The 21,496-nt window shown below is 42.0% G+C and overlaps 1 protein-coding gene across 2 annotated transcripts; it reads right to left on the bottom strand.

Moving 5' to 3' along the window:
• Window positions 1–3,376: 3,376 nt before the first annotated feature.
• Window positions 3,377–19,972, bottom strand: fgd5b (FYVE, RhoGEF and PH domain containing 5b). Of its 2 annotated transcripts, none has more exons than XM_030092419.1 (21): window positions 19,841–19,972; window positions 16,346–18,821; window positions 12,899–13,052; window positions 12,691–12,749; window positions 12,572–12,602; window positions 11,837–11,988; window positions 11,570–11,726; window positions 10,202–10,292; window positions 10,073–10,123; window positions 9,563–9,621; window positions 8,941–9,012; window positions 8,696–8,764; window positions 6,924–7,007; window positions 6,592–6,671; window positions 6,314–6,410; window positions 6,024–6,161; window positions 5,765–5,867; window positions 5,439–5,575; window positions 5,224–5,352; window positions 4,912–5,066; window positions 3,377–4,446 (listed from the first exon to the last, which is right to left on the bottom strand). In XM_030092419.1, exons 1-21 carry the CDS (start codon window positions 19,848–19,850, stop codon window positions 4,410–4,412), a joined length of 4,341 nt encoding a protein of 1,446 aa, XP_029948279.1. In that variant the 5' UTR covers window positions 19,851–19,972; the 3' UTR covers window positions 3,377–4,409. The 2 variants fall into 2 exon arrangements, with proteins under 2 accessions (XP_029948279.1, XP_029948280.1); XM_030092420.1 differs by having other exon boundaries at window positions 5,251–5,352.
• Between the last annotated feature and the right edge of the window lie 1,524 nt (window positions 19,973–21,496).

The following is a 21,496-nucleotide window of genomic DNA, read 5'->3' as shown; positions in this document are numbered from 1 at the left end:
AAATCCAGCATGAAGAGACTCTGATGATCAACACAGATGATACAGCGACAAGTTTCACTCTGGACAAAGTCGCTTTATTTCAGCTGAGCCTGCTAAAGGAACATTTCAGGATTATATCAGGATGTTAGTAATAGTCGATATTTCTGAGTAACTATTCCAAACTGAAGTTACCAACAGAGCCTAGATACTAAAGAGACGCCATCTATAACTAAACCGACTGAACATGTACATCAACACGATGCAAAAACAAGTGCTTATCATTCTAGTGGAGTCATGCATTCCTGAAGCAGAGTAGCTACTTCATGTTAAACCTGGTTGACTGCTGGTTGCTGCAGTCTATTTGATAAAAACAAATAAAATGCCAGAAATACAATATACTTAAGTACTCACAGAATTTTATGGGAATTGGAAGGTATAATTTTGGTTGTTTGCTCTGAATAATTGGAAATTTGTTTTCAAGTTTCAGTGTGAAACTAGCCGTCAGTGAGCTTTACGATGTGGAACAACGCTCGTTTTCCCCACTCTCAATAAATCCAATGTCCACATCTTAGATTAAGTCAGTGTTTAGAGAACCAGTGATGACTGTGATTCTGTGAAATGGACGTGGGTTTTACCATGTCACATTCAGCTGAAGCACATTAAACACATTTAAAGAAAAACATTTACGCAACTATTCCCTCAGGCAGTGGTGGCTTAAACAGAAAGATTACAGAGCAGCATACATATTTTTAGAGGCTGCGCAGGGGAGAAGTGGTTAACATTCTCCTCACAGCATGAATATCCTCACTTCACAGTGTCTGCGTGTTTTCCTTTTGCGTGGATTTTTCCACTTGACCTCTGGTGTTTCCTCGCACAGTGTAAAAACATGATTTTGAGGTTGATGCATTAAGTGTGAGTGTGAGTGTGATTGTGTCTCTGTGCAACCTGCTGTCACCCATAATGAGTTGAGATGGGCTGACTAGTGACTTTTAACCCAGGAGAGTGGCAAGAAGCAAGGAAAAGGTTCATGCGAAAGAGAATGTGAGAGGTTTTAATGCATTTCATAATCTCATTTGCTTAAGATTAGGATTTTTAATCGCTTGAGATTAAGATTCTTAATCGGTTGCTTTAATGTATTTCTTTCTTTCATTTCTTTGTAGAGCACTGCGAATTGCCTCGTGTCTGAAAACACGGAGAGACCGATCCTTTCAGGCTGCTGCCCCCAGACTCTGGAACCACTTGGCCCCGTCTCTTCGAATGGCTGAGTCTGCGGACTCCTTCAAAAAGGATTTAAGACTCTTTTATTTCAAGGAGCTTTTGGCTAAATACCCAGCAGATACAACTGTGATATGTAAAACTGTATGTATTGTCTTTCACCTTGCTCTGTAACTGTACAGCACTTTGTGATTTTATCTGCGATACATTTGTATTGCCATGCCTGAGCTGGATGTAGTGGCACTGAAGAAGAATGGTGAAGTGCTTTCATTTATTCATGTCCATTCACATATATTATTTCATTTCATTCTAAATAACAAATATTAAGGACATTTCATCTTCTAATAAAAAGAGAGAGTGAGATGATTTGGCACTTACAATCTGAACAGGCTTCCATTTGGCGGCCCTGCAAATATTTGTTTATCCTCCTTTCTCTCTCTGCAGAGACAAGCTGATGACAGAACGGTCACAAGAGAAGGAAAAGCACAATATATTTTCAGTGTTTAGGAAACAGGGATAAGAAATGTTCAGTCGCTGGTGCAGAAAGTGCCGAAAGCTGTGTTTTTCTGTGTTTGTCCTGATGAGGGAGGGTGGGCTATTTAAAGCTTTAGGGGAGGTGGAATAGGTGTAACATTGACTTGGCAGTGTATGCTGCAAAGAGTTTGCAAAGTGGGACATGAGAGCCGGTCCCTGTGTTCTTCCACCCTCTCCTCATTATTTTTCTTTCTTCCCTCTTCATCTTGGACACAAGTGGGAAACACGAGGCAAGGCGCAAACCCAGAAACATGGCACCGGTGTCACATGGATGGAGTCAATAATTAGCTGTTCTCATTGTAAATATTAGGCTATTGCATAACAAAGTCTTGCCATTGCTCCGGGGATATGCTGCCCACGCAGCACTAATATGAAAGATAAGAAGCCATGCTCTTGCTCACGACATCAGCTCCTTCTCAGGCTAAGACTGGTGGCCAGATTGTGTCAGCACGAGTCCGACTGGTACATGAAGCTGAGTTCACACCACTGTACTGTGTAAGCATCAGGAGCTACGAGCCACAGACAAGGAAGTTTAGCGCAGGGGATTTTTCAGCCTCTTTAGCAACAGTAAAGCTGAGCACATCTAACAGAGATGGATGCATCAGAGCTTATTGAGTAGGCTGTGTGTATGATTGATTATTTGCCGCCTGCAGTGATGTGGAAGTAAGATTGGATTATGACACTGCTCCACCCTCGGGCCACAGCAGGCTTTCATCACAGTCGTTTCCACATAGAACCTCATTCACAGGGTAACCGGGGCTTGCATTAGAAGTTTTGCATACTCCTCGACAAGCTCACGACAGCAGTTTGCTGTCCCAGAATAATCACGTGCACAAATACAGTTAAAAATAATAACTTCTACATAGAAACTTCTGCTTTGTCTACGGGTTACTTTCGGATGCTTAGTGTTTCTATTGGAGTGTGTGTACTTTTAATATTTTCACCAGTCACTTGTGAAGCATTCTGAGTTGCATCAAATTGTCTGAAAGCAGATAATTGTACAGTAAATAAGGATCGACTGACGAATCCATCAGGAGCTGAAGCAGCAGGTGCTTGACATGGGGGCGGGTTCAAACGGCAAGCTGTCATTTATGAGGAATTTTTTGCCAACAGTAACACATGCAGAGAAAGTCGGGCTTGGATTTCTGACGAGAGCAACAGAGAAGGGAGAAAGCAGGCCTGAGGCTGGAGAAGGAGAGCAGAATGATAAATGGCCTGTCCTCTATGTAGGACGAGGTGTCTGCAACTTTTCAGAAGCCCTAGAAAGCAAACTTTCTGCCTGATATTATTCTGGGTCAGGAAGCCTCGGGGGGGATGAGCAGCAGAGCAGGGCTGGCCTTTCTTTGGCCTCACGGCACACTGGTCCTGTCGATCACTGACTGGAGCGTGTTTACCAGGCGGCAGCAGTTTTCAGTCTCCGGTTTGGTCTCATATGGGAGAAGGTCGCATGTGATTTGTGTATCAACACAGGCGCAACATACTTAAACTACAATTAAGAGTTTTTATTTTCAAGTGCATTAATAGCCACTGAGCTGATCTGCAAGGACACTATGACAGAAAATCAATTACAGCAGGCTGTATTGTAATGTTTAGTCCCCCTGCCATCTAGAGGACAAGGGGGGAATAAAAACACACACTGATGGGGTTCATTTTATATCCTCTTTTAATTTGTTTTAAAATTAGTATTGTAAATAAAAAGTACAGTACAAAGACACTGACTATGTAGCTCAGTGCAATTCGATTCCAGTTTCAGTTCATGCAAACATACCTGTTCACAACTTGATGAGCAGTCTTTATACAAATATGAATTTACAATATTATAGGACAGTAAAATCATAAAGACATATTAGTCTACATTTTCCCCAGTAGTCACTAAATTCCGTACATGAGCTTTTGGTCTTCATACGCTTATTTCCATTCTTTAGGTTAATAATTCTTTTCATTATCAGTGCAAACAGCATACAGATACATATTCACTGGCAGGACCATGTCCAGCAATACAGTACAGAGCAAAGCAATAGACACAAGAATAACTTTAAAATGACTCATTCTTTCATACAGCCTGTGCTTTCAAGTGTTAGTAAAACTGATTATTTGAATCCAGTGCAAGAATACATGTTAAAAAAAAGGTGTAATATAAATAAAGACAAGCCTTTTCTAAATGAGGATATTTGTGATTGACACTGAAATGAGGCACTGCTCTCATCGTCTTTGTAAACAGCAGTAAAATGGCGTGTGTGTGTGTGTGTGTGTGAAAGTGTGTTTCTGTAGAGTTAAGGAAACAAACCGCTGACGTGCTGTAATTAAAATTAGACCAGAAAATTACTGCTCCCGATGATTTGGATGGACGTCGCTAATCATCTGCTGGGGGAAAATACAGGCTGCTCCACGCAGGCAAGCATCTCGGCCAAAACCTCTCGCCGCTCTCAGCGTTACACCTGCTGCTGCAGCAGGCAGGGGACACAGGAGGCTGATAAAGTAGGTGAGCGCGTCCCCTCTCAAAGAACAAAGTGTCTCCTTCTCTTCAATCCAGCTCTGCGGGTCACATCTTGCAGACTTGATGAAACAGTGTCTGCTCCCTGTCTTTTCCTTTTTTGGTTTCACAGTCTGTCTTCCTTACAGGACATCGGTGTGAAAAGCAGCAGGCGTCCGTTTCAGACGCTCAGAGGAGAGAGCTGATTCTATAAAACCGTGGCTTCCTCCATGGCGTTGGCCCACCTATGACAGAAGAAGTAATGAGACTTTGGAAGGAAAAATAAACTACAGTGTTTCTAAAAAAGAACCAGTCCTGTGCATGTTACAACAACAGATGGCAGGCTCGTTAACTGAAATACTTTGAAGCTTGTTATTCTTGAAAAAAAAAAGAAAAGAAAAACTTTTGGTCCCAGTGGAGTAGCTTTTCTTTTTTTTGTGAAATCAGTCTCTGGAGAAGTCCTCAAAACCCTTCATTTGGTGATGCCTGTGTTTCCATGTCAACTTAAGAATAGTCCAGTCACATGTGGGCAATGGGACATAAACATTCAAAACATTGGTGACTGTTTTATTCCTTCGGTAAGCAGTAATCTGTAAACGTGTGGTGTGTATAAAACAGCAAGACAGACATCGAACCTCTTTGAGGTTCGTTTGACCACATTTCAAATTCTAACCGTGACGTTCCTGATGTGTTACACTTGTGAGTCTTACCTCTGAGCCGTGTAGTTGTCTTCTGCTTTGAATGTGTAGAACAAAGTGTTTTTGTGGTACAGCTCGAAGACGTTGGTCTCACTGTCTCTATCCTGCGTGTCATGTAGCCGCACGGTGAAGCCCAGCAGAGGCAAACTTTCAGACGCTACCGTCTCCTGCACACAGAAAAATCCATCGGAGAAAAGAAATGCAGTCCAAATCCAGCACTTTCACTTATTTTATCTGAAACTCCAGCTTTTGCTTCATGCTGTGTGAATTGCATGTGTGAATATGTGCTGCGCAGGTCAAGGGGGAGTGCATGTTTCCCCTCACCTCTTGAGCTCTGTAGGTGTAAAGCACCTTGTCTTTCAGAAGAAACCACAGTTTCTTCCAGTTCCTTTTGCTCTTCTTACTGCGCTGCAGACTGCCTCTGATAGAGCCCTCCTCCTCCGACACTGTCATCTGCAAACAACAGCCAGGCTGCTTACAGAGTCACCATAAAACCAGTCGCTCACACAACTCGCTGTCGAACAGTCTCCACAGTGTACCTGGGTGAAGGTCAGGGTGCCTTTCCTGTGCTTCCAAATATTGGGAGGATGGATGTTTTGAAATACAGCCGAGAGTGGACGAGTGGAGCGCTGTGCTGACGGGCTGCACTTTCCTGACAGAGCAGGCACATCGCCTCCTGCAACGATATACGACTTTATTTTACCTGTGATGACCTAGAAAATACATGAGAACTGCATAATGGAAGAATTGCATACAATACAGTTGTGTCGATAAAATTGGCTAAATTCCTCATGTTTTTGAAGAATTACTTTGGGGTAACTTTAAGTAACAGTGAAAGATTTCAAATCGTCCAGGATTATCTCACCTCTCTTCTTCAGCTCAGAGTAACAGCGATCACACACTTTGGCCATCCGGTCTTTCATATATTTGAGAGGATATCTGTTCCTGGAGCAACTCCTACAAACAATCTGAGTCAAACGACAGGAATGAATCACAGGTGCACTGAGCGAGTTCAACAGATATAGAGAACATCCAGCAGACAAAAGGCTCATACGAAAGTCGTCCTGACTGTTGAGCAGGTACGGATGTGTTTTGTGTTTTGTGTGTGTGTGTGTGTGACTCACTCGTCCACAGCCGTGGCAGTGGTGTCTGCGAAGAGTGAGGCTGAAGTCTGAGGTGCAGTTCATGCACATCATCACCTGCGAGACGGGAACCAGGGTGGGAGCTTTCTCCCCGAGAGACAACTGAAGACGACCTCTGGCCTGCAGCGCACAAACACACGTCCAGAGGTTTATCACAGGAGATGTGAACATCAGTCTGAAGCTGTTCGGCCTGAGTAAGCATGACTGGCAGAAAGTGTTGCTCAGACCTCACAGCTGACTGAAAATGAATCATCAGCCATGTGTTTGCTCACCTCTCCCGAGCAGCTGCTGAACGCTGCTGAGCCTCTCGAAAGCTCATTCACAGTTCGGTTCAGAGTGTAAAACCAGTCCTCTCTCTCAATGAATGAACTGCAAAAAACACACACACCAAGTATCTCGTGATGTTGATGTTAAATGCCTGCAACATCAAGAAATTCTTTCATGGCTTCAGATCAACCAGCTGTCACAGTGAATCATGCATCTCATCAGCCATCATTATTGAACAGAAGTTTTCGATCAATTAGACAGAACTTGGGGCAGAACGACCCACCTCGCTGACAAGGTGATGGAGATGTCCGCTGCTTCGATCTTCACTGCATTCTGGACGTTTTCTATGGTGGGTTTACTGACCTGAGAGAGCAATCAGGAGAATCACCAACATCAGACAAAGAGAAAGCAAAAAATACCTGAAGATTACATTAATTCTATTTATAGTGTTCAAGAATAAACATTTTAAAGCATTTAAAATACAGATCTCCAGAGAGCTTTTTTCTTTAAACCATGTGAAGACTTTAATTCTATTCTAAAGTTTGTTAGTAATAAACACTTTGCTGAATCAAACAAAAGATAGACTTAATTCTGTTTTAAATGAAAGTGTCTAACCTTTAAACCAGCGAGTGGCAGAGTGTTCTTCAGCCTGTATTTCCCATCCTGCTGAGGGTAGGTATAGAGAAGCACGTCGTTCATCTGACAAACACACAAAAAACACTCATGTTAAATCTGCAAAACAGACACATCTTGGCTGAACAAATGGGTCTTGTAACAATTGTTACAAGATCAGGTTACAAAATCAAAAAGTGTATTTACAGAACACAATAATCAGCAAGTAATGTGAAAGACAGAATAGATAGATAGATAGATAGATAGATATTGACTAAACCAGATTGTCCACTTTATGCTTTGTGTATTTGCAGCTTTTGTCCAGCAGGTGTCACTGTGGCCAAACACTAAGCTACAGCCTGACTTGCAAAGCAGAACTATTTTCACCATGTTTTGTCTTTTAGAGCTCAAACGCTTCCTGCACATTGAATCTCCACCCAAAAGAAACTAAACTCCACAGATCACGCCAGGATAAATACAGCATGACTATTTCACACCCTGAAAATATGAACAAGCTTCCAACACAGCAACATGCCATATCAATTCATGTAAACAAATAAGAAAAGCTTTTAACTGTATTTGAGTTGTTATTATTATAGCTTCCACCTTCATTTGTTGAATGGCGGTAATATTTGGGTTCATTGATGAACAAACCCACATATCCCATATGTGTGGAAAATCGTAAAACATGACTGAAAGAGAATTAATAATAATAATAAAAACATATTTAAAATACAAAAATAAAATCAAATGTATTTTTTTCAATATCCCCTAAAACACAAGGGCGAAATTTTAGTAAATGTGGCGATGATTATTATGTCTCCAGACAAAAAAATTTATGAGCCTTTTTTATTTTCTCAGATCACAAATTTCAAAAACACCACAGGAGGGGGGAGCAATGCGGCTTGATGGTGCTCTGTGGGTAATTTGCAAAGGCGTTTAATTTTCTCACCTCTCTTGATTACAGTATTTCAGCGATACCACTATGCAATAATTTTATGAAATAAGTGTTTACTGCAGTCATTAATTTTTATCTCCCTTTCAGGAGTTCAATAACTGAATTTTTATTCTGTATTAAAAAAAAATCAAATTTCTTAAAAAAGAGAATATATGTCATGTTTTTTTTAATTCAATATGAGGTCTTTTCTGTGTTAAGTCATCATGACAATATTATCTCTTAATTTCGTGAGTTCATAATTTCCACATTTTGCCTCAACACTGGTTATATTGCACTAAACTCACCCAGTAACAGACCATATTTACAACAATTAACACATTAAGTCTGGTTCCTCCTTTAAATTCCATTAAACTCCCTTTCTTCAGTTCGTTTTTATTGACTGATTATTTCCCATGTTTTAGTCAGTGTTCAGAATGAATTTTAATATCTATGTTACTTATTTTTAATTGTTTGGGTTTCACTTTGAGTGTAATCACCGTTCCATAAAAGGAACCCAACGTAGATGAGATTAATATTCAGCTGACACAGTGAACCTGGTCATTGTGTTCCATGGGTCTTTTGGATGGAGGGCAGCTGACGCTGACCTTACCCACGCTGCTGGTAAAGAACTGACTCAGGAAGTCAGTATTCAGAAACATCCTGGCAGGAAACCCTGCACTTAATAGCTCAGTCTGGATGTAGAAATAGACCAGACAGAATATTTTCTCACTCTATATTTCACGCTGACTTTTACAAGAATGACAACTGTATAAATATTTGTGTGGTGTTTGTGCCTGTGTGTGACAGGAATATACAACAAACAGAAAGTCAGCTTTACCAGGAAGAGGTGGCGCGGCTGTCGGCTCTTCCTGCTGACCTTCATCAGTGTGCCCTCCTTCACAAAAAACTGAGAAAAAAACATAAATATACTTACATCATGTAAACATTGTCTACAGTAAGTCATGTTTTGTTTTTTTTCTTTTTTTTTTTTAGACTGGGCTGGCCGGGGATTCCCAGGTAAAGGCTGCGAAAAAGAGCAGACACCGAGGGCCGGCAGAAACAATGCTGTTATCAGAGTCGTACCCTGCCAGGCTGCAGCAGGTCCCGCTGGCCGTGAACACTGTACTCGATGTTGACCAGACGCAGCAAGTTTTCCTGAGTCACAAAGAGACCGAAGGAGAAAGAAAAGAAGAAAATTAGTTTGAGAAAAGATATCTTCATCAAACTTCTTTGTTCATCTTGAAAAAAAAATGTTTGCCTTAATGCAAAGGCATTTGAATTAATACCTACAAATATAGCATTTCAGAAAAGGAGGAGAAACCAAAATGTTGATGAATCACTGCTTCCTGCCTGGGAGTGCTCCAGAGCAGCGATTCTCAACTGGTGGGTCGTGACCCAAAAAGTGAGTCACCAGTCGAATTTCAGGCCTTTCTTTTTTTCTTGTTTTTTTTTCTTTTTTCCATGATAAAAATGAGCATATGTAGCATTGAAGACACAAATGAAGACAAAAAAACATCTGTTTGCACCAACATGGATGAATCCAACAAAGGTGAAATGTCTCTGTTTGGGAACTAAATTGAGGTAAAGATCAATTTCATCTTTATGTGGGAAACAAGGTGAGCAAGATGTCTGCTCGTCCTGTGACTGGCTTTCTAAAAACCACTGACATGGTAGCGTCTGCTCTGTTTTGTGCGCTGACACTTACCCCGTGTTTCAAGCTGTCGTTTACTTGGTCCGCAATGTCAGACACGATCGCTACGGTGGCTGAAAGGGACAAAAAGCATGGGGACACTTTAGACACTTGTGAAGACCTGACCACAGTCACAGTAAATATGGCGAGATGTTGGGTTTTTTTTTCCTAGTCTCTTGGCACAGTGAAGCTTATCAGTGGGTTCCGAGGGAGCGCTAACATGTCTGGACGGGGACGGCTCTCTCGCTGGAGATGCGGCAGGAGATAGCGCTGCTGGAACTTGCCTTCTCATGAATTACACATCGCGGTGTTTCACACAGAAGCGAGCAGGAACGACTGCCTGGTGGGTTACGACGACAAACAGAAATATCTAAATTGGCTCTGGTGGATGTCTCTCCATGCCAAATGAGCGCAAATAAATTCTCGGTCGACACACAAGAGAGAGTGGAGAGAGGCTCCCCTGTGAGCCGGCCGGAGCAGCTTCTGTCTGCACGGATGTTTGCTCCTGTAGCATGCTTGCTGTACCTTGGGTGTCTTCGTATTCTTTGGAGTCGGGGGAGAGGTTGTTCAGGTAATCTGTAAGAGGAAGTGAGAGAACTGAGAGGTAGGAACCACACTGATCTATTCAGGGAGGATACGACTCGCTTCACTCACCGGTGAGGAGCATGCGATACTGGGCCACCCGCACGATGACCTGCAGGAGCTGATGTTTGATCGCAACCTTCTCCCCACGTCCACTCTGCTCCTGAGACGAAAGAAAATAAAACAAGTTAGGCACTTTCTTTAATACTGCATTTCCCTTCAAATCTGTATATGTACATAGAAAGCAAACACTCTGGAGAATCTGCAGTTTATTTCATGCTACACCTCTGACTGGAGACACCAGGTGTGAAGACAAACCAACAACCTGTTTTTCCAATCAGCAGAGTTGTTTGTTCACTTTCAGGGCTGCCAACTCTCACACACTCAACATGACACTCTCTGCTTCCACTTTGAATCCTCAAATAGCTTGTCACTCAAAAGTTAGCTTATTGACTTGCCAACAATTTTGCTTCAGTATTCTCAATAATGATCCATATTGAGCCACAAACTGTAACTTCTGACTGTTTTTACTGCTGTTCTTCCCTTTCACAGTAATGGCTTTACAATATTTCATAGCTTGTTTTACATATTATATGCCAGTGTGTTATATTACTAATCCCTAAAATGCTTGGTCATAAGACTGAATTATTTATATTAACAAACCATCAGCCAGTAATATGCAGATATAACAAGGTGCACGTGTTATGCATTTCTTTCTCTGCCCTTTTTATGGTCTTCATCAGGATGTAAACAGAGCTTAGATTATGACAAATGGTTTTAATTCATTAAACTGAAGAAACCTCTTCTGTCAGCACAAGAAAAGAAAAACTTGCACTGGCATTAATATACAAAGTGCTAAAGAGAATCTGAGGACTTTTAAAACTCTGGTGCTCTTAAATCTGACAGAGAAAACTGCCCCGCTCTGCAAAGACTTCCTGCCAACCCTTCTCCTCGGTGGTCTATAAATTGACGGCAAAATATTTAAAACTCCTCTCTCCATAAACGAAACACACACCGCAACTGGATTTTCTCCTATAATACAAATATCACAATAGGTTGTAACCGTATCTATCCATTCAATGCATTTCAGAAACACTTTGCACATATACAGTGAGCGACATGAACATTTTATTCCTCCGGGAAAAAAATGGAACAAGTAATGTCTTTCAAAAAAAAAAACAAAAAAAACAAAAAGCTTTGGAATCTCAAGGGGAATTAAAAAGTGTGTTAGAAATTCTGCAGAATAACACGGGGTTTGGAGACCAACCATAAATGTCTAATGAAAAACCATTAAAGTACTATGAAATGTATTTATATTTGAATGTTACAATCAGCTCACACCGAAGACAGCTAAATATCTTTCCTTCAACTGAACTAAATTCAAGTTAAGTTTAAGTTGTTGTCATTCACTGTTGAGTGTTTTTTTTTCAAACGTCTGACCTCAAACTGTTGAACGATGGCTGCAAAGCCGGGTGAAGTCTCGCAGCTGTCCTCCAGGAGACTCATGCTGCGGTCATAGTGGCCAATGTAAGTGGTGAAGACGAGAAACTCTGTTCTCCTGGAAAGGAATATGTCTGCGATCCTCGGGCTCTCCTCCCTGAACGAAAACACAGAGTGAAGGTGTAGCAGCCATCATCAGCATTCAGCGCGGGATCTTTGATTCAAAGCGTATTTTCTGTTGAGAGGTCCTGCATGACGGAGTCTCACCAGTGTCGGATTCGATTCTCCAGCTCATTGAGGATCGTCCTGTGGAGGGCGTAAACATCCGGCAGCTCGTTGAGAATCTCCCGGAGCCTCTCGTCACTCAACACCGGCTCCCCGTCGTCCCCGACCGTCGACCCCACCGCTTCTCGAAAATCCTGGCACACCGAGGAGTGCAGAAGAACAGAGTTCTTGTTAAAAACCCTTCTACTGATAAAAGATGATGGTAGACGGTTTGTTAAATCAAAACATCTCATCATATGCAGATTATCAGTGGTTTGATCCTCACAGTGCAGATAAAATTCCAGAAAGTGAAATGAAAGAGCTTGTTTCTGTTTCTGTTTCCAGCCACACTACTCAGAGGCGAGCTGGTCAGACCGTCTGGGCTCTACATCTCTAGAGGGGAATATGATTTTTTTTAAATGAGCACTTGTGGTCGGTGCAGTCTGCAGAGCAGAGAGATTAACAGAGTGAAGAGAGTTTACTGTAATGTAATCTGAGCTGAACTCTTAGGGAAGTCCAGGGCGTCCTGATCGGTTCATGGTTGAAGTACAAACCACCACACTGCAGTACCTTTTCTTTCAGTCTGTCTCTGCTCCCTTATCCTTCTCAGAATCTCTCTGTTACATCAAGTCTGACAAAGATCAGATAAAGCCACTCACAGTAAGTGTTATGTACAAGCTGCTGTTAGTGCGTTAAGAACGATTAGTTCATTGAAAGGAGATGGGACACTTCACTCACTTCCTGGAGCATCTTCAGGGCTTTAACATGTCTGTGGACAGATAAATAAGCAAATCAGCTGGAGAGTAGAAACCTGAAGATTAGACAGGCTTTATGAGAAATACATACTCATAACTCACAATCTCTCCGTGTCCAGCAGCTCCTTTGCGATGTAAAAGGCTCTGGATCGACCGTCAGGCTGGAAACAATCACATTTCTTACTTGTTCAAGCTCATTTTGGCACAATTTCAACAAATACAGCATCCATACCACAACCTGGCATTAGCATCCACACATATTTTTGAAAAATTTCTTTAACAATTACTTGTTTCGTTTGTGAGATCTAACCTGTCTGTCATAGTTGCTGTCGGTTCCTCCTTCCTCCTCCTCCGAGGTTCGTCCCTGGTCATCTTCGGCCACCGTCTCCCGCCCACAGTTGCCCACTAAGCCAGTCGGAGGACCGACAGCCATTGAACACACGTTGTAAGCTTCCGTATAGGCGCTGCGGGAAAAAACATGAAGCGTGAAGCAGTTTGGGGTGTATGCAGTCTGACCATAACATGACATATGTACGCTTGCATAAATGCATGAGGTATAATGTCATTTAAATGTCAGCTATAAAACTGAACAGATTACAGGTGTAGTATGTAAACAGGTTTGCTTTGCTTACCTGCAGAGTATTTTAATGTTACGCTAATATACCTCAAACATATAATTTATGATTTATGACTCCAATCATGGCTGTACCTGCAAGGAATACTGAAAGCTGAATATTATCTTAGAAAAATACACGTTTTGAAATTAACCAACACATTCTTTTCGATGTCAAAATGTAAACTATTCGAAATGTCCAATGCATCAAATTCTTTCTTCATGACTCCTTTTTAAGAAGTTGTGGCATCAAAATTACAAGGAGGTCCAGGCTGAGTGGGGACACCTTGAACATCTTAATCAAGAACAGGATTTCTTTTTTTTCTCATAATTCATTGCAGAGGTATTTGAATGAGAATCTCAATCTTTCATTCACATCATCGTTAATCAGATGAGTTTCATTCAATCATTAAAACCAAATGGAAGATCCCTGCTGATTCTCTCCACAGAATTATCACAACAATAAACATGTTCAGCGTTGAACGCAAACGTGAGCAGAAAACATCTCAGGTTTTGCAGAAGCCCATAAAGTGATCCCGAAGAGACTCTGTTGAAAACTGTACCCAGCCGGGGACACGTGTTGGTATTTCATGCTGCAAGATTTCCTACTGCGGGGAGCCCAAATGAATATGTTAATGGATGCAGCTCAATGGGGAACGTGAGCCACGCAAATAAAAACACGTCCTGAAGTTAGGGCGGTAACGCAGACCTCTACGTGACCAATTGCCTCCACAATATTTCTGCCATGTTTCACTCCGAGCACCGGCGGATTTAACCCCACTGAGATGGAAATTAGCTGCGTATGAACAACATATGCAAGCAGTTCAGGTCTCTGCATCACACACATTAGAGCTGCACGGCCCATTACTGTTTTACTAGATCCAACTTCAAATGAGATACCAGCGGTGCTTCAACCACAAAACTACAAGCACAGTTTCTATATTGGGCTTTAATATCGCTCCCAGAGAAACTGCCTCTGTCACTTCTCACTCTCCTGCTACGGTGTATGAAAGCTCAAGGCAATGTGGACACAGATAAATTATGAAAGCAGATTAAAAAAAAAAAAAATCATTTATGTCTCTTCCCTGGGCTAAGTTTCAGTGGAAGCAAGAATAAGGAAAAGACACCGATGATCTCCAAACTATCTGCTAATATGGCTCTTTTAGGCTATTGTAAAATTAACAGCCTCAGCCAGTGGCCCTGCTGCCCATCAGGAAATTGCGTTCTGCTGATTATAGTTGCTGCACATGCTGGAAGCGCACAGACAGTCACATTCAACCATATATGCCATTGTTTCTGCCTAAGAAGTCCACTCTTAATAAATAATGTTCAAAAGATATTCAAATTATATTAAAAAGATTAATATTGTAGCAACTCAAATTGATTCTTTGAGCTTGACTGGGTTTATATTTGATGAAGGTCTTACTGAATGTTGTGCAAGTTGGTTCAGACGAGTCAGAGAATGAAGGTATGAATTCAGACAAGAGCCTAAACATATCTTTACAGTGCAGTTCAATATTTGTAAGGTAAAAATGCAAATGTCAAATTAAATCTAATAATCATTACCAAGACAATAAAACGTGGTTGAATATTGGGGTTGAAAAACCTTTTACCTTTTTTAATGCAACCATTTTCCCAATATTATTTTAGGCAAATTGTGAATTTTAGAGCTTGTTTTGCTGTGTTACTCGAAACAGGAGCCAAGCCAACAGAACGTGGTAAACAAGGAGAAGAAAGCTGCTGTGAACAACTGCTGACTGGAGAGCGCACTGAGATTGTATCTCGGTGTTGTTCCTGAGTGGCTGGAGAAGAGCAATGACTCTAAAATGCTCTGACTATTAATCATCCTGAGCAGCCTGTACGATATGGGCACAGCCAGCAGGGACGCAGGAGGGGGGGATGGGTTGATGGCAGCACAGTATGGTTGATCATACCAAAAAAAAAACACCACAACAGCAGAGACACAGGAGGGGCTACGTTCAGCATCAGTCTGGGCGGAGCCTCTTTCTGCACCTAAACAGATGATTTATGGGTGAAACCAGCCTGTTTTCACTAACATCAGAAGAGGCCACCCTCCGACCAGCATGGCCTCATCTCCCTCCCAACATGCCCCAACAGCACATAGACACATCACTGAGGGAGTTTATTAAATAGCACCGTAAGGCAAAAGGGAAGCTTCCTCTCTACCTCTGATCCCAACATCCCTGTCCACTATGATCACAACATCAGGGGACAGCGCATAGTAAATCGTGCTCCTTGGGGACATTGTTAAATGTACACAGTGACCATGAAGCAATAAAAAAGACTCATGCTCAGTGCAAAGGTGGTATGAATCATCACTATTATATCCTGTAACATCAATCTTCATGAATGTATACATGCATAAGTAGTAGCCATGGTACCGATGTGGCCCTTAGCGAGGAATATGAGGAAGAAATTTGTTTCATAAATTTACACTCCCTCAGATGATGAACAGGGATATTTGAGGTGGTAGATTTCTTGAGGATACAATCAGAAAGTCATCATTTCAATAATACCTCAGCTGTGCTAAATGAAAACGTTGTTGCACCAACAGGTGAGATGAAATGAAGAGCAGAAGCAGCGTTGCAGTTTTGAAGTTTGCACTAGAGATGATATCTTTGTTTGCATTCCTTCCCAACATCAAGACAGATCTAAAGTAAAGCGGAGGCAGATTATAGTCATAACAGATGATCCCTATGTGAATGACTGTTTCATGCAAAAAAAAAGACAAATATAATGTCAAATCCAAGCTATAAGAAACACCAATAGGAGAATAAAATGTAACAACAAAGTCAAGTCACTTATTGAATGTGAGATCTCTGACGGAAGAAGCTGTGGATCGAAAATTGAAACAAGGAAGCAGTTACAAAGCAGAAATACATTTCCTGTGCATAGTCCTATTTGAAATAAGTGTTGAAATTTGTTTGTCAAGGCAAAGAACCTGAACTCAGTTTTTTTTTCTATACTTTGAGAACATTTTAAGGTCTTTACTGATCTCTTTTACTTGATAAAGTTGAATCAATATCGCTACTTGTACCTTTTAATAGTATCTGTACCTCAGTGAAGGGAAAATGTACTTCTGTTTCCTCTCTTGGATGGCAGGAGACATTCTTGTTTACATACCTTTCTGCTTCCTGTTCAGATGACTGAGTTTTTTTCTCAAAGCCGGGGAGGCTGCTCATGTCCACATATCCGTCCGTCTCGTTGGCGGTGGACAGGACACGACTCGGACGATCAAAGAAGTCTGAATACGGTGGCTGACGGACAGGCCACCGCTGCGGGACCTGAAGGTTCTCATAGTCTGAGCTGATGGCAGGAACATTCTCATAATCAGAGGTATCTGTATTGGGGAAGGAGATGGAGCGAGGCTTGGTCAAGGGCAGAGCAGTGAACGGCACACGGGAGCGGTCCTCAAAGGACTCCACTCGGACAACGCTGCGATTGAGAAAGGCCACAGAGTTTCCATTTCGTTTGCTTTCACTGTAGAGCAGGAAGTTCGAAGGGGGCTCAGGAGAAAGTTGGTGCTTGCAGACTAAGCGCGAGTTAAGCTGTGGAGAATTACTCGCGCTGTGTCTGTCTAAATCCAACAGTCTGCTGGGTGTGTGATGGTTGGACTCCGCCGAGGATTTAAAGGAGGACGAGTTGACATCTGCAACAGGTTTGCTTTCTGTTTTCCACCTGAATTTAAGCATCAGGAAACGCTTGATGGAGGACTTCTTTTTCCTGTTTTTGTCCGGCGTATCTCCCTCAATGAGCAGCGAGGGTGAACTCTTGGTAATGGGCTTCTTCGTGATGTAGGACAGCTCAAACGGAGGAGGGATATCGACCACAGACGTTGGCGTGGAAAGGGCGCTGGAAGACAGAGGCGAGTGCCTGGAGAAGCTGTCAGATGAACAAAGGGCACCTCTTTGTCTTGGAGATCCTTCCTTGTAAACACCCAGAGGCATGTCCTGTCCCTCCATGGACAGGGAGCGGGGGTACAGGGACAAATACTGGGGTTTGGAGTAGCTCTTGTTCCGCACAGCCCCTAACATGGGGCTGCTGCTGAGCGCAGGTTGTCCAAATCCACTCATGTAGGTCTTCTGAGTGAACTGCCCTCCTAAATCCTCCATATTATTTGTGGTGTAGCGCGACAGAGACCGGAGTTGCATCCCTGTCGCCTTCCTATCAGAAGGAAAGCCATTTTCACACTTAAAACTTTTCCCTGGCTCTTCGTAAACAGGTTCATCGCTGATGTCCTGCTCTGTGTCGGTAGTGTCGTCAAGAAATGGCACGATGTGTCCGTCAAGGTCATCCTCGAAGACATCCGAATCATTTGGGGACAGCAGCTGGCTCTCTGAGAGCGAGGAAGTCATCGAGGTATCGGTGTCTGCTGGCACTGAGATGGACACCTGCTTGAAACTGGGATAGCAGTCCAAGTGATTCAACCGATCGCCCAACACATGCGAGTTGTAATCAATCAGTTCATGTGCCACTCGTTCAGCCGGGGCTTCCCCGTACTTCCTGACTGAAGATTTACTGCTCTTGAGTAAAGAAACACGAGTTTGCGTGAGTGGACTGTCTGGCAGTTTGTGGGCACTGTCACATCTTGGCATCAGCTCCCTGTTAATAATGTCCTCTGAACAGATGTAAACAGGCTCACGAGCTGAATCACTGTCTGCGGCAGCATGCCTCTTAGTTGCTTGCTTTCGAACTTCAGGAATAAACTCATCAAAACAAAAGTTCTGTTGGTCTTCACCATTTTCCTTAATCTTATGACCACATCTCAATTTCAGGATGCTACAAGTGAAACCACAGTCGGAGCCCGTTTCTTCTTCTTTGTCTTCTCTTAGAAAAGCCTGTGTGGGGTCAGCGTCTGTCACCTTTTCTTTGCTGGGGAGTTCAGGTTCATTTGGAAGAAACTCGTCAGCTTGACTTCCGTCCTTGTCTTGGAATTTCTCTTTCCTCGTCTCCATGTCTTGACTTTTAGGAGAAAGGCAGCCCGCATCGACATCGATGCTATTAACAGACAAGTCTCCCACTGAGAGGCCATCTGTGTCAGCCAGTGCCTCCCCGGCATCGCAACCTTCAGGATCCATGTCCTCCGTCACCTCCGTCGCAATTATCGCCGCAGGCTCCTGGGACTCAGCTGTAAGTCTGGTATTATGGACCCAAAGTGCTTCCAGGGAGTTGCCGCCCTTTGTCAGGGCGCCGTCAATTAATCTCCAGTCCTCGTCTATCTTCTGAATCATGTCGTCTTCCTCTTCCTTTCCCCGCTCCGTCACCTCTCTGTCTTCCGGCCCCGGTGACACAGTCCATAAATCGGTTTGTGGCGATTTGAGGATGTAGTTGTTTAATTGTTTCTCCACTGGCAAGGTGTCAATAATCACTTTGTTTCTATGGTTCGGAGTCTCGTGCTCCTCATTAAGCCGGCCGTCCAAGCTGAGCAAGCTGCCGTTGCTGCATCCTCCCTGGTTGCCATTGAGCTCCAATGTGACTTTGGGTTTTGGGGCAATAAAGGGTTTCGGGCCCCTGGCTGCAGTCATGAGTGGTGGGGGCAGCTTCAGGCTGGCGTGACAAACAAATCTTGGCTTTGGAGCAACTGACGGCTTGGTGTAGTCTGCAAGAACAACAGGAAAAGGAAACTGTAAGATTATGTGCTTTAAAATAGCTTACAGGTCATTTGTATTGTGTTCCTGTGACCTAAAACCACGCAAAGATCCAAAAAGAATAATAAAAGCTCAAGGACGTGAATGTAAAAGTCAGAGATAAACACCTGCAGTAGCATATTTTGGCGGTTTAAGGTATGAAAGTAGAAAAAAAATGATAAAAAAAAGACATATCTAAAAGAATTCCAGTCATATGATTAACTGTATGCATGTTAGCTGGACGTTTTCTATAAATGTTTGAAAAAGAAATACAGCAACTGCTATAACTAGATATATCAAATCATAAATAATTGTAATCAAGGACATAAAGTGAGCACTGAAGGTTTTTACAATCTTCAATCAAGATTACAAAAAATCTAAGGGATTTCCCTGACTCACTTCCTGCAATTCAAGAGAAAACCCCTGTCAAAGTGCCTTTACTGCTCTAATAATAATACTTTACAAGGAGCCAGGGACAACGATAATAAAACAACACATTTAGTTCAAGTAAAATCCATAAATTTCACTCATACTCATCTTATGGTCACTTACAGTGAAGAAACACTATTGATCTTTAGATGCTCTTTAGAAGCGAGCAACTAACCAAACAAAGAAGAACATGCTGACATTCTTCCACATTTCTAAGATTCATTATCGTTTTGAATAAAAACTGTTCAGAAAAGATGCGAATTTTACGTGCAATTTTATTCTTCTTGAATTAAACCGTCTTCTCTCAGTCAGTGGAAAATAGAGAGAGTCGTGTCCGTTAGACAGAGTTTATTAATACTAACAATAAAGAAACATCGCTTTAGGATCACACTGGTTTCCTTTATATCCTGTTGCTACGATGAATTAAGAGGAAAGAAGTGAATCAAAAGGACGTGGGACAAAAAGTAAGACTCTTTCTACGTTTGCCGTGAGTAAAGCAACAAAGTAGAGAAAAAGTGTAAAGCTGTCTTATCACTGATTGTTTTGCGATAATCTGTCCTACCTGTGTTCATTTTTGCCAGGCGATCATCTCCAACATGTCCGCAAATAGAAATCCGATACGCTGCTTGAAGGAGGTAAAAATGATCCGAAGAGCAGATGAGTGAGGAGCTGAGAGTGAACACAGCTCCGTCTGTCTTCCTGTGAAGGAGAAGGAGAGCCGCTCAGCTGATCGCTGCTGCCGCTGCCGCTGCGCCCCACAGCGCGCAGGACGCGACTGGAAAACCAAACCACCTCCAACCCTCCAGCAGCTCCAGCTCCTGACAGGAGGGAAACATGTCCACAGCCAGCATCCACCTCCTGCAAGGGAAACCTTCTGCTCTCAGCCAGACAGTTCCTGTAAAAAAAAAAAAAAAAAAATCAAAACGTATATGGTTCGATGGCAGAAACAGCACATTTAATTAAAGTATATTTTACAACAAAAGCTTTCCAACATTAATTAATTCGTTAATTATTCATTCATTCATTGCATCTTTACAGTTTATCATACCATAAGAAACAAATGGTATTTGAAGGGTGAAACTGGAATTTCTTTTTTTTAATAAAACGCTTCTTTTTTCAACTGTATCTATTACAAGTGGAATGAACGCCTCTAAACAGAATAGTAAAATTAATTTCAGGACATTACTGGAGATAAGACAGTCATAACAGTTAATTTTCTCCCAGATATCTCATCAGACTCCCACATTTTGTGTGTTTTAACAGCAGAATTCCTGCATTCAATCACATTTTTTCTTGTACATATAATATTCATAAAGGGCTTTACAGATGAATTGTTTGTGTTTGATGTTTGGGATTGTGCTTGAACACCAATAGATTGTTGTCAGGCTTAATCAATGAAACTTATTAGAAGCTTTATCTCAACACATAACAGCTCATTAGAAAGTAAAAAATCAACAATGATAAATGACTTACCAACATCAATTACCTTCAGTACCACTGAAAATTTGAATTTCATTGCAATTATTAGTTACTCCTTTAAAAGAGGTGGAGTTAATAGTTATTTTGAAAAGTGAGTTACTTTTGATGGCTTCAATCAGAATGTCGAAAACAATGGCTTACAGCTGTATAATTGTAGTGCTTTGTGAAAGACACTTCAGCACTGTGTGCATCAGTCAGTCTGGTTCTGGTGGAGTTACAGCTGAACTTAATGATCAAATAATTGATCATCATTATTCAGTCAGTCATACATCAAATAGTGCTGCATGTATGTTTTTTTTTTGTCTTAATTAATCATACTTATATTGCTATCTGCATGCATTCCTGGATTTTATAATTCTCAGTGATCATACAGAACTTAGCAGGACACCTGTTCATGAAAGAAATGGATCAGTGGGCGACTGTGTCTTTAGAGGGTCATTTCTCAGTCAAAAGGTTGCAGATTCGATTTCACATCTCCCCTAATACGCACATCGAAGTGTCTTTGAGCAAGACACTGAACCCCAAACTGCTCCCAGTGGATGGACCGAACGCTCTCCAGCTGGGAATTTTCCTCCTGAAAGCATTAGCCACCAAAGGGTCAGACAAGGAATCGTTGCTGCAACATATTTTATTAGTCGACAGTAGTGTTTGACAGTGTCTGGTCTTCTTTAGAAGTAAAGTGGGTGGCAGCAGCGCGGTACTTTTCAATCTCAGTGTTTTAAGAGTGTATTAAATAATA

This window comes from Salarias fasciatus, chromosome 5, assembly GCF_902148845.1.
Source record: "Salarias fasciatus chromosome 5, fSalaFa1.1, whole genome shotgun sequence".
Lineage (NCBI taxonomy): Eukaryota > Metazoa > Chordata > Actinopteri > Blenniiformes > Blenniidae > Salarias > Salarias fasciatus.
The sequence above is the reverse complement of the archived record's forward strand: the minus strand, read 5'-3'. Positions and strand labels throughout refer to the sequence as shown.